The 15,257-nt window shown below is 46.8% G+C and overlaps 1 protein-coding gene across 1 annotated transcript in view; it reads right to left on the reverse strand.

Annotated features, from left to right (window-relative positions):
• DRAM1 (DNA damage regulated autophagy modulator 1) overlaps positions 1-15,257 on the reverse strand; it is a 39,828-nt gene that overhangs the window by 14,399 nt on the left and 10,172 nt on the right. Inside the window, exons 2-3 of the mRNA XM_036252058.1 lie at positions 8,090-8,157; positions 5,629-5,771 (exon numbers count right to left, since the gene is read on the reverse strand). Coding sequence (XP_036107951.1) covers positions 5,629-5,771; positions 8,090-8,157 — 211 coding nt within the window. The remainder of the gene's footprint in view (positions 1-5,628; positions 5,772-8,089; positions 8,158-15,257) is intronic.

A 15,257-nucleotide genomic window follows, 5' to 3' on the forward strand; every position in this document is an offset into this window, starting at 1 on the left:
GAGGGGGTCAATGGAGGGGAAAGTAGGGAGGAAGGGCATCTATAATACTTTCAACAATAAAGATAAGTTTTGTGGGTTTTTTTTTTTTTAAATCTTGCCACCTGGCTGATGTGGCTTAGTGGTTGAGCTTCAACCTATTCACTAAGAGGTTGCCAGTTTGATTCCCAGTCAGGGCACATGCCCAGGTTGTGGGCCTGATCCCCAGTGGCGGGCATGCAGGAGGTGGCCAATTGATGTTCTCTCTCATCGATGTTTCTATCTCTCTCTCCCTCTCCCTTTCTCTCTCTCTCTAATATCAATAAAGAAAAAAAATTTTTTTTAAAGAAACATTTAAAAGAAATCTCGGGAGGAGGGTGTCAATGGGGTAAAAAAGGAGAAACATCTGTAACAAAAATAAAATTAAAAAAAGAAAAAGAAAAAAAAATAAATAAAAGAAATCTCGCCATTTATGACAACATGGATGGTTCTGAAGGCATTATGGTAATTGAAATAAGCCAGAAAAAGAAAGACAAATACTGGACGACCTCGCTTATATAAAAATCTTTAAAAACAAACAACAAACTAAACTCACATATACAGAAAACAGACTGGTGGTCACAGGGGTGGGGAGTGGAGGAGGGAAGAAATGGGTGAAGGTGTCTAAAGGTAAGAAGTTCCTGCTGAAAGATAAAAACTATTCAGTAATATACAGTATGCAGCATGGCGACTATATTGAATAAAAGTGTATTTTCAAAAGTTGCTAAGTAACATTTTTTTTTGAGAGAGAGACTAAATCTTAAAAGTGTTCATTTCAAGAAAAAAGTAACTATGAGAGGTGATGAATGTTAACTAAACTTATTGTGTTGATCATTTCACAATATATACATATATCAAATCATTATGTTATACACCTTGGACTAATACAATGTTATATATCAATGATACCTTAATAAAACTTTTATTAAACCAAAAAAAAGTTTTAAAAAATTTAAGGAAAACAAATCCTTTTAAAACAATTAAGAAAAACAAAACCTTTTCACCCTAGAACAGTGGTTCTCAACCTATGGGTCACGTAAGACCATCAGAAAACACATATTTCTGATGGCGATTCATAACAGTAGCAAAATTACAGTTATGAAGTAGCAACGAAAATAATTTTATGGTTGGGAGTCAGCACAACACGAGGAACTATATTGAAGGGTCACGGCATTAGGAAGGTTGAGAACCACTGCACTAGAACATTAGGCACATGTGGTCAAAGAAAAATAAACAAAAAGCAAGGCATCTACTACTGAGTCATTTCCAGGAATAATCTTCTGAGAATCCTGGTTTTTTCCAACCTCCACTTTTTTTTTTTCATGCTAAGTCAACATTCTGAATTTACATACTTTTTCCTTCCCACCAGCACTGTCAAGGGATTTGATTCCTCCACCCTGCCCAAATCAACATATCTTTTAGGAACTGAATCTGCAAACTGCATAAACCCCACATTAACCCTGGAGTGGGAACTGTATATGTCCTGGGAATGTGTACTCTCAGCGAAGATGCCTTTTTGAAGAAAAAAAAAGATTCTTAGATCAGACATGAATCTTGGACAGAGGATAGGATGAAAACCTGGCATCTTGCCCTGGCTGGTTTGGCTCAGTGGTAAGAGCGTCGCCTGTGGACCAAAGAATCACAGGGCACGTACCTCGGTTGCAGTTTGTCCCCGGCTCCGGTTGGGGTTGTGCAGGTGGCAACCAATTGATGTGTCTCTCTCACATCGATGTTTCTCTTCTCTTCTCTCTCTCTCTCTCTCTCTCTCTCTCTCTCTCTCTCTCTCTCTCTCTCTCTTCCTCCCTCTCTCCCTCCAGCTCTATCTGAAGATTAATGTAAAGGGATCCTCTGGTGAGGATCAAAACAAACAGAAGCAAAACTGGCACCTTTTTTAGATCTCTTTTTCAAAACTCTCTTGTTAACTGAAAAGACAGTAAAAAGAGAGAACACTAGAATATTGAGATTGTTAAACCTTGGCTAACTTGACTTTTCCAAAGGAAACTTCTCGAGGAAAAGCACAGCAGAGGCAGAAACTGGTTGAGGACAAACCCCAAAGTAGCGCTCCCACCCACCAGCTCAGGAAAGGGAGCTATATCCGTGAGCCTCTGTTAACACAATTTACTTCCTGCTCAGGAAAAACCACCGACCCAACGCTCTCTCTCCCCCTTGCATCTCTCATTCTTCTCGAGGTAACAGCTCGAGTCAGTTCGCTCTGAAATGAATTACAGGAAGCTGTGAAGATGTGTTCGTCGGAACAAGGACAAGGCAAACACTGCTCTCGGGAGAGATACCGATTCCGTCGCTGGTGCTTGTGAAAATGCACTCACGTCATGGAAGGCTTCAGGAGACCCAGGAGCTCAGCGATCCAGCCACGCAAGGGTTCTTCCGAAAGTCTCCCTTGGTGGCTCAGACACTGACAGGTGTATCACTTACCACGTTGAGTGATTTGGAGAAGAAAGTGATTAGAATATCAGTGCATACTAAACAATTCCTATCCACACTTGACTAGACAAATGATGTCATTCCAGTTCCTCCCTTATTTTTCCCACTGTGCTTCCTGATGCCAGAACCCTCTGAATGGTGACACGCGTTTTTTCTCCCAGAGATTTCCTCATTGTGGCACCGCGGTTACTCTCTCCCGCAGTTCCAAACTTCGATGCCTTTACTGCTCAGACGATCTTGGGTAAGTGTTAAGCCCTCTGGGCCTCCGCTGCTTCACTGAGAATGAGGAAAAGTCTGCTACCTATCTGCTGGGGCTGTTGTTGGAGTTATGGGAATTAAAACACTGGATGTTTTCATAAAGATATTACATAGAGTTTCAGTACATGTCATGAAAAACAAAATGAGTCCAGTCATAAAGCATAAGGAAAGCCCAGCCGGGGTGGCTCAGTGGTTGAGCACTGACCCATGCACCAGGAGGTCACCAGTTCGATTCCCGGTCAGGGCACATGCCCAGGTTGTGGGCCCGATCCCCAGCGGGGGGCGTGCAGGAGGCGGCCAGTCGATGTTTCTATCTCTCTCACCTTCTCTGTGCCTCTCTCTCTAAAGTCAATAAAGAAAAGAAACAAACAAAAAAGACATAAGGAACGGTCACAAGTCTCTACCATGTGGCAAATGTCATGTGCAACCCTGCATTGCAACACGGTGTGTCCGATTTCGCTATACAGGGACAATGGAGTAGGAAAGTGAGCTCTCCCTCTCCCCTCCTCTCTCTCTCCTCTCTCTCTCTCTCTCTCTCTCTCTCTCTTTCTCTCTCTCTCTCTCTCTCTCTCTCTCCTTCAGTTGTTTTCAACTAGTGTGTCATAAGAATTTTTAAAACATGCAGTACCTGACTATTTTCAGGGGAACTGACCTTCTTTCCCTTGGATTGTCAAATAAAAAAATGACAACAGCTAAATACAATGATAGCCATCTGGTGGGAATGAATCAAAACACTGCCTATTTTTGTTGTTAGATCAATAAAAAATGTATTTTTTGGTGTGCCGCAGAATTTTGGTAATTAGTCTATGTGTGCCATGGGATGGAAAAGGTTGAAAATCGCTGCTCTGTACCACAGAGACCTAGCCTTTCCCCAGTAATCAGCAACCCCCAAGACAGCAGAAGGCAGTGGCCCAGACCTGGCTAGTGGTCACAGGGTCCAAACCTCTGGCAGGCTAAAGATACCACCTTGATTTAGGTTAGGTATCAGCTCCTGAGCCCTAAGGTGGAATGACCCCCTGGCTACTTTCCCATGACACCAGACAGAGGGACCCCAAACAGACTTCAGAATTGTCCTCAAGACCTGAAGAAATGATTCACTACCCTTTCCTCACCTCCGACCAATCAGCTCCCAGCACCACCCGAACCCCTAACCCATGGTGTCTCGTGATTTTGCCCTATATGATCTGTAACCGATACAGCATCGGGGAGTCAGCTGGTTAGAGCACAAGCTCCTTGTCTCCATATTGGCCAATTCAACATTAAACTATCTTTGTCTTTAAGAAAAGGGGGGGTTGGATAGGAAAATGAAACGGAGAAGCATAGCCAGTTCACAGAATGCCTTCCATGAAGCCCTGTGCACCTGCTCCAGGGAGGCTACCTATTGGGCTCTCACTCTCCTAGCTTCCCACGTAAACAAGGACACTAACAGTTGTGGATTTATAGCATCCCAACACGGAACCTCGCTGGCCCTGAGACCTGAGAATCCCGGCCCTGTGGGCTGTCCTGAGGATACCGTGTGACCCAAGGAAGGTGCCTTCCCATCACCCCGACACAGCACTGACTTTCCCAGAGCACTCTATAGACCGTCCCCTCCCCCTCCACTGGCAGATGGCATCCCCGTGTGCAGTGCAGGAAAGGTGACTCCATGAAGCCCAGGTGGGGCAGGCCAGAGGTCAGACAGAAGACTCTGTGACAAAGGTCCACCTTCGTGAAGGAGCGGGCATGATCGAATGGGTGGAGAGCAGATGGTGTGGGTGGAGGCCTGAGGTTATTTCTTATCCTTGCAGACCAATGCTAGGCTGCTGCTTCGCTGTGTGGACGTGTACGCCAGCCTCCTGCTAGCAGCGAAGGCTGCCACCTTTTTGGAAAACAAGCGTCACACAAGATCAACCTGCTCTGGTGGGAGAAAAGTTAAAGGGTCAAACAAAGAGTCGTCTTGGAGTAATTCCTTTCTGCTGTCACAGAAGAAGACAGGGATGGAGAAAGCATGACCGCCCTAGCATTGGCCTACGTCATGAACCCACGACGACCATGGTGACCACGCACAGACCGCTGGTTTCTGGGCACTGTCCTTGCACTCACCCGAGGAGGGGAGTACTATAACAGTTAGTTCTAATTTAAACACAACAAATGTTTTTAAAATATTAAATGTCATACACAAGTAGGTCCCATGCTTCTTTGAAAGAGAACTCGGGAATAAACAGGAATCCACAAATTAGAATAAAACAAGCAGGGTTTTGTTCAAACACGTGACACAGTAAGACTCTACCGCCCTGGCCAGTTTGGCTCAGCGGTTGAGCGTTGGCCTGTGGACCAGAGAGTCCTGGGTTCGGTTCCCGCTAGGGGCATGTACCACCAAAAAAAAAAAGACTGTACCGAGCAGACTCCACAGCAGTCGTCATGAAAGGCAGTTGGCTCCAGCAGGGCCCCGTTTTGGCTTGGCAACTGATTAGCTAAGGAACCCTAAGCAAATTACTCCACTTCCCTGTACTTATATCCTATTCCGTGAAATAGGAAGACATCAAACACCGTTGTTTGAATTGAACACCAGATGTTCGAACCATAAGATCAGCGCACACACACACACAGATATTTTCACTGTCCTAGTGAAATCATGGCAATGGCTGAAGGAGTCCTTCCGACATAACCACATCAGTAAGGACGTGGCAACCCAAGCCCACGACGTTGTTCAAAGCGCACCCTTTCTCAGCGTCAGGCACCCACCACTCCCAAGTGCAGACAGGACTGACTTGCAAATGGTTTTCGTTTCTAAAAAGCAAATTATCCCAATTTGTAGAAACTCATCAACTATGTGACAGCTATACGGGCACAAGTGTCGCTCTCGAGTTCCTGCTTCTCCCGTGCAGTCACGCATACTCCATCACCCCCTCACCAGCAAACTTCGGGTCATACCTGAAAATTGGCGACGATGCCCATTCCGATACACCCCACCAACCCCAGAACCAGGGACACCAAGTTTAAAACAGGAGTGCCGAAATAGCTGGTTTGGTTCTGCTTTTCCACTATTTTGTATCTTGTGTACATTGTGGCTGCACCTGAAAACGAAAGGTACAGGGTGAATTTGTATTATTTGACCATTTAGAATAAAAAACACAGAAACAGCTTTTTTTAAAGTTCGTATTTTCACTTTCCTAACTGCAGTAGTGTCCCCATTCACCCACCCGTCCTTCCTCACTCCATCTTGCTCTCTCCCCAGTGTGATGGACAGACACACACACACACACACACCCCTTCTTGGTTGTTATCCTCTTCACATAAATGCTATCATACACCTGTTCTGGGACTTGCTTTTTTTCACTTGAATATGTACCATGGAGATCTTGCCATGTCTGTACACATAGGTCTATCTCATCCTTTTTAGGAGTCCCATCATGGTATATAGTGAGATGCCACATTTACTTCATTATTCTCTTTTTCTTTTTAATTCCTCACCCGAGGATACTTTTCTATTTATCATCAGACAGAGTGGGAGAGAGTGGGAGGGAGGGAGAGAGAGAGACATAGAGAAGCATCGATGTGATAGAGCCACATCGCCTGGCTGCCTCCCACACAACCTGACCAGGGCCGGGGACGGACCACAACCAAGGTACGTGCCCTTGACTGGAATCAAACCCGTGACTCAGTGGTCCATGGGCCGATGCTCTAACTACTGAGCCAAACCAACCAGGGCTCATCATTCTCTTAATAATAGATTTCTACATTATTTCTATGTATTTCCTATTCCAAGCAATGCTCAATAAACACCCTTGTGTCCGTAAGTCTTTGGCACACTTTTAGTGTTTCTGAAAGGCAATTCCTAGAAGCAGTATTACTGGAGCACGCCTGCGCCTTCCCCAGCCCTTCCTCCTCCCCACGGGCATTACCTCACCCTTCTTTCTACTAAGCGCCAAGGGCCCCATCTTTTGCCTCTGTGACTTGTTTCCTAAGCCTATGTCTTCTACCACTCACTTCTACCTCTGTGACTTTCTAAATAAACTTTCTTTTGTAGTTTGGAAAAAAAAATAGATAGCTATTAAAATTTTAGATCTTTATTCCATTTAACTCAGCGAATTTATCTTATAGAGAAACTCATGCACACACACACACACACACAGATATGTTTAACGTGGACTCTGGGCAGGGACAGTGTAAGAGAGCAGTTGAATTGAATGGACTGTGTCTACCTCCCCTTGCTCGCCTTCAAAACCTTGGTAGGAGGAGACCACACATGGGTGACGGGGTAAAACTTCCTGTCTACCAAGGATGAATCAGTTCTAAAGGTGCCAAGTCACTAAGAGAGTTTCCAGCACCTCTGTCCCCTCCCACCTGCAGCAGTAGAGAAAGACAGAATGCTGGGTGCATGACAGGCCCCTCGCAAACATGATTGTTCCATGGGGTAGGGGTTTATGAAAGGACAGAGAAAGAGCCTTCTATGTTACATCTATAGACCCGCTCACTCCATAGCAGGTGCAGCTTTTCCGTTATTACATCACTTGGCTCATGAGAGGGTTATACCCGTCAATTGCATCTCGGGGGTACGTGAGGAATTGAAAAGGCATGCCCGAGTTGGAGACAAACTTCCCTGCTTCCCCTCCCCCGTCTCTAACAGGTGAGACAACACCGTAGTCAGTGGTTCTCAAGCTTTAGTGAGTGTCAAGTCCCCCGGGCTGCTGGTTCGCAGCACATGTCCTTGAGCCCACTACAGAGGTTCTGACTGAGAAGATCTGGGGTGTGGCCCTGGAACCCGATCTTAACCAGCACCCCAGATGATTTCCATATAAGTTGCCTTTAGAACATACTCTGAGAAACATTAGCTTATACATTAGGTGTCCTTGGCTTACACAAGGTATTATATATGAATCACAATTTCAAAAATTAAATTATATTTACAATCCATTTCATAATCTTGTGGGAAATTGCCAGGTAAATTGAAGAAGAGTTCTACGAATAAATAACTGGATTTCAAGTCATATTAGTTTCTCAAAGTAGAGCAAAATTCTAGTTGCATAGGTTGTACTTTAAAAAAAGGACACATATCAAGGATGAACCTGATGTAAACTACGGACTGTGGGTGATAATGATGTGTCAATGGAGGTTCATCAACAAATGTACCACTCTGGTGGGGGTGCTGATACTGAGGGTGACTGGGGGCCGGGGGCAGGGGCTGTGTGGCTATCTCCACCTGTGGTTAATTTTGCTGTGAGCCTAAAACTGTTGTAAAATATATATTTATATATATATATATATATATATATATATATGGCTTGTTTAAAAATAATAAAAAATTATACACACTCTGTAAATAACACAAATATTTCCCTTCACATGAAATTGTGAATTTTTCATTTATTTATAATAAATTCTGTGTACTTACCAAGAAATGCAGAGAAGTTTATCATAAATCCAAAAATACCACTCTCTGGAGGTGTGGTTCCCGTATCACTGACAAAGAGAAGAAAAATCCAAATTATTGAAACGGAATTCAGCTCAGACCTCTGGGCAGGCATGTCATTGGCAGGTTTTACAATGTGTTTCTTGTGGGTGTTTAGTCACTTTGAATTGCAAAGATTTGGCCTGATTTTGTTTTAGCTTTGGCTGTGCAAGAAATCTAAAATTCATTTTTTTCTACCTTTTTTTAAATTCTAATAAAGGTAGGAAATGCTTAAAGTGAATGTTGATGGTATTTCCGAAATAATTGAGTTCCGTGAACTTGATAGATATGTGTCCATTCTTGGTAAAAAATTTAATGTAACTGTTTGGGGAGGGAGAGGGATAGTGTAAAATCACATTTGAAAAACCTACCATTGAGATATTAAATACACATAAACACATTAAATTTGTTTAACAATTTGATGCACAAGTTTACAGTGCTGAAAATATAATGATGAAAAGCTGAGCAATATTATTGATACCTATCAGAACATTTTTATAGAAACAATTGCGTATTGAGGGTATATATTAATTGTGATAAATTATTTTAACAAAAAAATTTATTTCTATAAACATTTTTCAGGTGCTGTCTACCAATTCAGTAATTAATTGAGCTGGAAATTGGTGTTCAACAGTTTTGTTTGCCCGCTCACTGAGAAGTTAGAGAAAAGGGAGCCTTGGGGACAGGTTCAGGGGGTTAGCCCAGCACCAGCTGCTGCCACCTATTGCTCCCCTCGTAGCAAGTCCTTCTGGGGACCCTTAGAGTTTAAGAGATGCACTCCTGAGAAGGAAGAAAAACGTGGGTGACAGGTTCCGTTTTCTGTCGATCAAGGCCAAGGTTTAAATCTTTACATGTTCGAGCTGCCCACATAAAGCAACAGGTGAAAACTGACGGCAAAAGAGCTGCCACTGTGAAACAACCCGTCCCCATCTTGAGTGCACCCACGTTTTAAAACAGCTCTGAAATTTAAGTATCGAAAGAGCGATCACACTGGAAAGGCGCACTTCAAAGTGTTTGAAGAATTCCACAAGGAGCCGTGTGCGCGGAAAGCAGAAGCCTTCGCAAACACTCAGTGTTTGAAGAGTGCAGCTCGAGCTGCAGCTGCGACTCTGTGTCGCAGCCTCGCCCAGCTCCCAGCCTCCGGGGTCCCAGCCCCTCTGGAGCCCCGGCTCCACCACCTTCCACCGTCCTACAGGCGTGGGGGGAGCCCGCATGCTGCTGCTGGGCTGAGGTTCTAGCTTTCTCCGGGCATCCTCCCAGCTGACGAGGAAGACCCAGCCTTCGGCACCACCAGACAGCCCAGGCCCTGGGCATCGCCAAAAGCTGCAGCCCACCCAAATGACTGCCAAGATCCTCATTATCTTCTTAGAGGGCGAGATGGGGGTGTCCACGGTGACAGCAGCTCAGATCCTAAAGGGACCAATGAATGGCAAGCTGGGACCTGATCCCACCCCCCCACCTACCCCTACCATGGACCAATTCCCATACTTGGCTATAGCCAAGACATACAACATGGACAAACATGTGCCAGTCAGCACAGGACACCGCAGCCTACCTGTGTGGGGTCAAGACCAACCACCAGACCACTGGTGTGAGTGTGACGGCCGGTTTAACCGGTGCAACGCTACACACGGCAAAGAGGTCACCTCTGTATGAACGGAGCCAAGGAAGCAGGGAAGTCAGTGGGGGTGGTGACCACAACGAGGGTGCAGCATGCCCGCCACCGGCACCCACACACACGTGCGAAAGGTACAGGGATGCTGACACGCTTGTCCAGGCGCTGAGCGCGCTGCAGGACATCGCCATGTGGCTCATCTCCCACGTGGACACTCACGTGATCCTGGGTGGAGGCGGCAAGTTTCCCAAGGGGACCCCAGACCGAGTACCCTGGTGATGCCAGACAGAGCTGAGTCAGGATGGACAGGTGGAACTTGGGTCAGGAGTGCAGGCCAAGCGCCCGAGTGCCCGGTATGTGTGGAACCGAGGGCACTCGTTCAGGTGTCGCAGGACCCCCACCCCACCCCTTAACACAACTCATGGGCCTCTTTGAGCCAGGCATGAAGTATGAGGCCCACCGAGACCCCGAGCAGGACCCGATGCTGACGGAGATGACACAGGCGGCCTTGCACCTGCTGGGCAAGACCCGTGTGGCTTCTCCCTGTTCACGGATGGGGGCCGCACCGACCACGGCCATCACAAGAGCAGGGCTGACCTGGCGCTGACCGAGACTGTCAGTTTCGATGACCATTGACAGGGCCTGCCAGGTCACAAGTGAGGAGGACACACTGACCTTTGTCACCAATGACCACTCTCACGTCTTCACTTTTGGTGGCTACCCACTGCGTGGCAGCTTCGTTTTCGAGTGGCCCCTGGCAAGGCGGCAGACAGCAAGGCCTACGCCTCCCTCCTTTACGGCAAGGGCCCCGATGTTGCAATCAGCGGGGTCCCTGGTCCAGTGTTAGCGACACCCAGAGCAGGGGTCCCAGGTACCAACAACAGGCGGCCCCACCCTCTTGTCTGAGACCCAGGCGGCGAGGACGCAGCGGTGTTACAGGAGCAGAACTTCGCGGCTCACGGCGCAGCCTTGGCCGCCGGCCTGGAGCCCTACGCCCTCCACGTGCAGCCTGACGCCCCCTGACGGCCGCACCGACGCCTTGTACCCCGCGTCATCCGCAGGCCTGTCGCTGACTCTGCTGGCCAGGGGCTGCTTCTGCTGCTGAGGACCGTCTGCCCTGACCACCCCACCCCAGCCCCAGGGCCCTGACTCCTCCTGGGCCCCCACCCCATCGCTGGATGCCCCCCCCCCAACCCGGGGTTGAACTGCACCCCGCCCCAAGCCTCCAGACCGAGGACCCACTCAGGCCCCTACATGCCGGCCTTTGCGGCTGCATCAATGAGCTGCGCAGGCGCAGCGCCGCCCCACCCCTCCTCACTGGCCAGACCGTGGGGCACACAGGAGGCGGAGACTGCTCTGGACTCCCCACCCTCAGCCTTGGCCGCTTGGCCCCTCTGGGCACCTTGGGGAGGATGGTTTCCTGTCACCCTGCATCCAGCCCTGCCGGGAACCTTGCTGGCCCAGGAGGCTGCTGGGGTCAGTGCCTCTGCCTGGGCCTGGTACCATTACACAGAGGAACGGATGGAGACATAGAAGGGACAGGCCTGTCCCAAGTCACTGACATGGTCACTCCCAATCCCCATCCAGGCTGGGAGAGCCAGGAAGCTTCAGGAAGCTCTGGGTACAGGGCAGACAGCCCCAGAGCAGCCCTTGACCCTTCCTCGCCCTCTCCAGGCCTCTGTTCTGGGAGGGAAACAGGAATAATCAAATAAACTGTTGTACAATGCTGGATGTGTGTACACACACACACACACACACACACACATTCCCCTTTACACCAGATGCCTCCATTCCCAATTATTTTAATTTCACTTATACCTGTAAGAATCTGAGGCATTTAGAATGTAACATTACCATTTTTCCTACATCATAACCATGTTTCTCACTAAAGGAATGTTGAGGTGGAGAAGGCTGCCCGAGGCAGACACTGTTCTGAGCACCACAGGGTGCTTAGTGGGCGGGGGGGGGGGGGGGGGGGGGGGGGGGACGGGAACCAGCGACAGCTCCTATCTTTGGGCAGAATTTTTGCTAGAGAATTCATCTGCACAGGGAAATCAAGCCTTCTGTTCTTGGCCTCGGGGTATAAAAAAGCAGCTACCAGATGAGCCACACGTGAGGACTTATTACCACAGGTCTAGAATAATCTGCCACGTGCCAGAAAGACTGTTCGCTGGTTTGTGGAGAAAGGGGGAAATGGCAGAGTGAGGAAGACAGTTAGGGGGACAGGGAGCTGGGGGACAAAGTGCTCCAACAGGAAATGAGAGGACTGGGCTCAGGAACTACCTGCCCATTCACAGCAAACCAAGGCAAGACCTATGTCCATATGACATCAAACATGAAATCTGGAAGCTCCGAATTTCAGGGTGGTATTTTATTCTTGTTTATTTGTATATATGAAACCATACGGAATCAAAAGCACTTTGCAAATAATCATTCCATATGTATTTTTTGAATAAATGACTATTTGAACTTGCAAAAAAAAAAAACGACCTAATAGATAGCACTTCTCGAACATTTACTATGTACAGACACCGCTAGGTGCTTACCGTACATCATTTCACGTCATCCTCACAACCCTGAGGTGGGTCCTACGTCAACCCCATTTACTAAGGAGAAAACTGGGTAGAGAACTTGCATACCTTGTCCGAGGTCACAGAGCTATCACATAGCAAAGTCTACATTCCTGTCCAGATGTCTGACTCCCCGACTTTCCTGCCTTCGTTGTGCTCCAAGCAATAAGAACCACTGCCAGTGGGGTGAAGAGCAAACACTGATGGGTTGGTAAATGCTTGACAACCATCTCCAGAGGGAGCCTGACTTGTGGCACAGGCCCATCTCCATGGGATAAACGCTCCCAACACTTCGAAATTCAAGCTACCAAAGCATAGGTCGCTGAACACAGAGCTGGGAAGACATGCCCACAGTTGCTCTTAGGAGCACACACCAGCTGGGGTCGGCGAATGAACCATGATGATAACAAGAAGGGGAAGCAGGATCGTGAGAAGCTGGGAAATTCCTTGACAAGTGGAATAAGGAAAACCAAGGCAAAATAATTAAACAAGGCCAAATGATTTGAGCAATTTACAGTCAGCGAATGAATCACAAAGTTTTATCTTCCTTAGCCAAGGACACTTAGGAGCCAATGGTTTACACATTCCCGACTGTCCCGGGACAGAATGGCCTGGATCTCAGTCCCTCTTCAGTGATGTTCTTGATGACGTTCTTTGAAAATAACCCCTGACCCCTCTATATGCACAATTCGATGAATCAACATACTGAAGGACACACTTGAAAAGCTAATGAGCCCTGACCAGTTTGGCTCAGCGGTTGGAGCGTCGGCCTGCGGACCAGAGAGTCCTGGGTTCGATTCCCACTAGGGGCGCATACCAAAAAAAGAAAAAAAAGAAAAGAAAAGCTAATGAACATTCTGTTAAGACCCTCCCCTAAGATCTCCCCTAAGGTTCTGGCTGGACAAAGAGATAAAAAGCCTCAAGACAAAAGACTCACAGCACGGTCTGATGCTCTTGCTATAGTACTCCCCCCACGCCTTGTATCTCTACTTTCTTTCTAATCTGTAAGGGTCCCCGTAAGACTTGCAAGCAGAAAAGCAGTGGGCAGTGGGGGCTCATCCTGGGCTGACCCCCTGAACCTGTCTTCAAGGCCCCTTTTTCCCTAACTTGCCAGTGAGCCAACGCAGTCCTGCCTAGCCTCCACTGTTGCTTCTTCTACCTTAAGCCCTTCCTTGGTTTCACTGTCCTCGGCGTTAATAGACATACTCTCACAATCACCAGCACTCACGTTGTGAAATCTCTCCTGCACAAAGTCAAGAACCCACACACTACCAGCGGGCCTGAGGCAGGCCTGCTCTGGGCTGGGCCCCAGTCTAATAACAGGGATCATCATGTCTTTGTGGTATCCGGGAGGTGCCAAGTAGGCAAGGTAGGCAAGACCTCACAGCTTCTCAAATGTCACCATGTAATTGTAAATGTCCTGAATAAATCTTCACCGCCAGAGTCAATCGGATTTTCTTTCAGAATTCCTGAGTCTACAAAACCCACCACCAATGCATGAGTACCAATGGGCCTACACTTTTACACTGGACACTACAACATGGGCAGTGTTACTACTACAAAAATTGGGGAAAATATGAATGCATGCATGATCATTTGTTTGATTAAATGCAACCATCTTTTTAAAACATTTTTTCTGACTCCACATATAACTGAAAAATGCATCCATTCATCAAAATAATAATGGGATACACACTATGTGTTAGACACCATCTGTGACACAAATACCCATGCTGCCAGGTAAGCATGGTTAGTCTGTGATTTATTTCCATTAAAGTGATAAAATGGTACCTCCTAACATTTGGTGAAATTTTGCTGGAGAATATTTAAAAAAACAAACAAACAAACAAAAAACACCTTCCAAACAACAAATAAAACGGTGCTAATATGTTACATGATAAATAAATAATGCATCAATCTTCTGCCTGATGTCAGAATCCAGATGAATATAACGCCAAGAAGGCACCAAGAGACCTTGTGGGCAGCCTCTCTTTGCTTTATCTTTTTAAGCTCAAATTAAATGACTTCATTGTGCAAAGGCAGAGATAGCAATCTGTAGTTGGCATAGCTGTACTTTGGTACCTGATTCAAGAAACTGGAAAATGAGTGCCCTAGCTAGTGTGACTCAGTTGGAGTGTCGTTCTGTGCATGGAAGGATCTCATGTTTGATTCCTGCTTAGGGTACATGCACAGGTTGCAAGGTTTGATGCCTGGTCGGGGCACATGCGGGAGGCAACTGATGAATGTTTCTCTCTCACATCAATGTTTCTCTCTCTCTCCCTCTCCCTTTTTCTCTCTCTAAAGTCAATGAAAAGATATCCTTGGGTGAAGATTTAAAAAAAGAAGAAGAAGAAAGAAAATGGAGAATGAATGAGAGACAAAATCAGCTGCCTCCCGACCCAGCAGAAGTCGTCTCTCACCCCTCCCGACTCCCACCACTGACTCTGTGCCACACGGCTTAGACAATGTGGTTCCAGCCCTGCCCCAGTCTAGTCAACCTCCTCGCTTGTCACCTTGCAAATGAGGCACTTCCTGAAAATTACAACGGGGGTAGGAATTAATGGTTCATTGCATGTGGTTTAGCAGCTGTTGAGGGTATCAAGTGTACACGGTAGTTTCTAGGGTAGATTGTGCCTAGGAAATCAGTTTTCTTCTATCTTTCCTTTATTTACATGTCTACAAGTTAAGTTCATCATGAAAAATTTCGAGTTATTTGTCTCACGTCCTTCTCCAAAGTAATTTATGATGTTAAGCCAGTGCATAATCACTTGATGCTCAAAGAAATGAAAACAAAACAAAGAAGACATGTATGACAATATACGCTTGGTCAAATGCTGTTCTTTTAATCACTGGGCATGTGTGATTCCATTACTCCAAAGCCTGGAGTCATGGTTTATTAGTGAGGACTGAAATGACAAGATGCAAA

Source organism: Molossus molossus, unplaced genomic scaffold (assembly GCF_014108415.1).
Source record: "Molossus molossus isolate mMolMol1 unplaced genomic scaffold, mMolMol1.p scaffold_m16_p_10, whole genome shotgun sequence".
NCBI classification, from domain to species: Eukaryota; Metazoa; Chordata; class Mammalia; order Chiroptera; family Molossidae; genus Molossus; species Molossus molossus.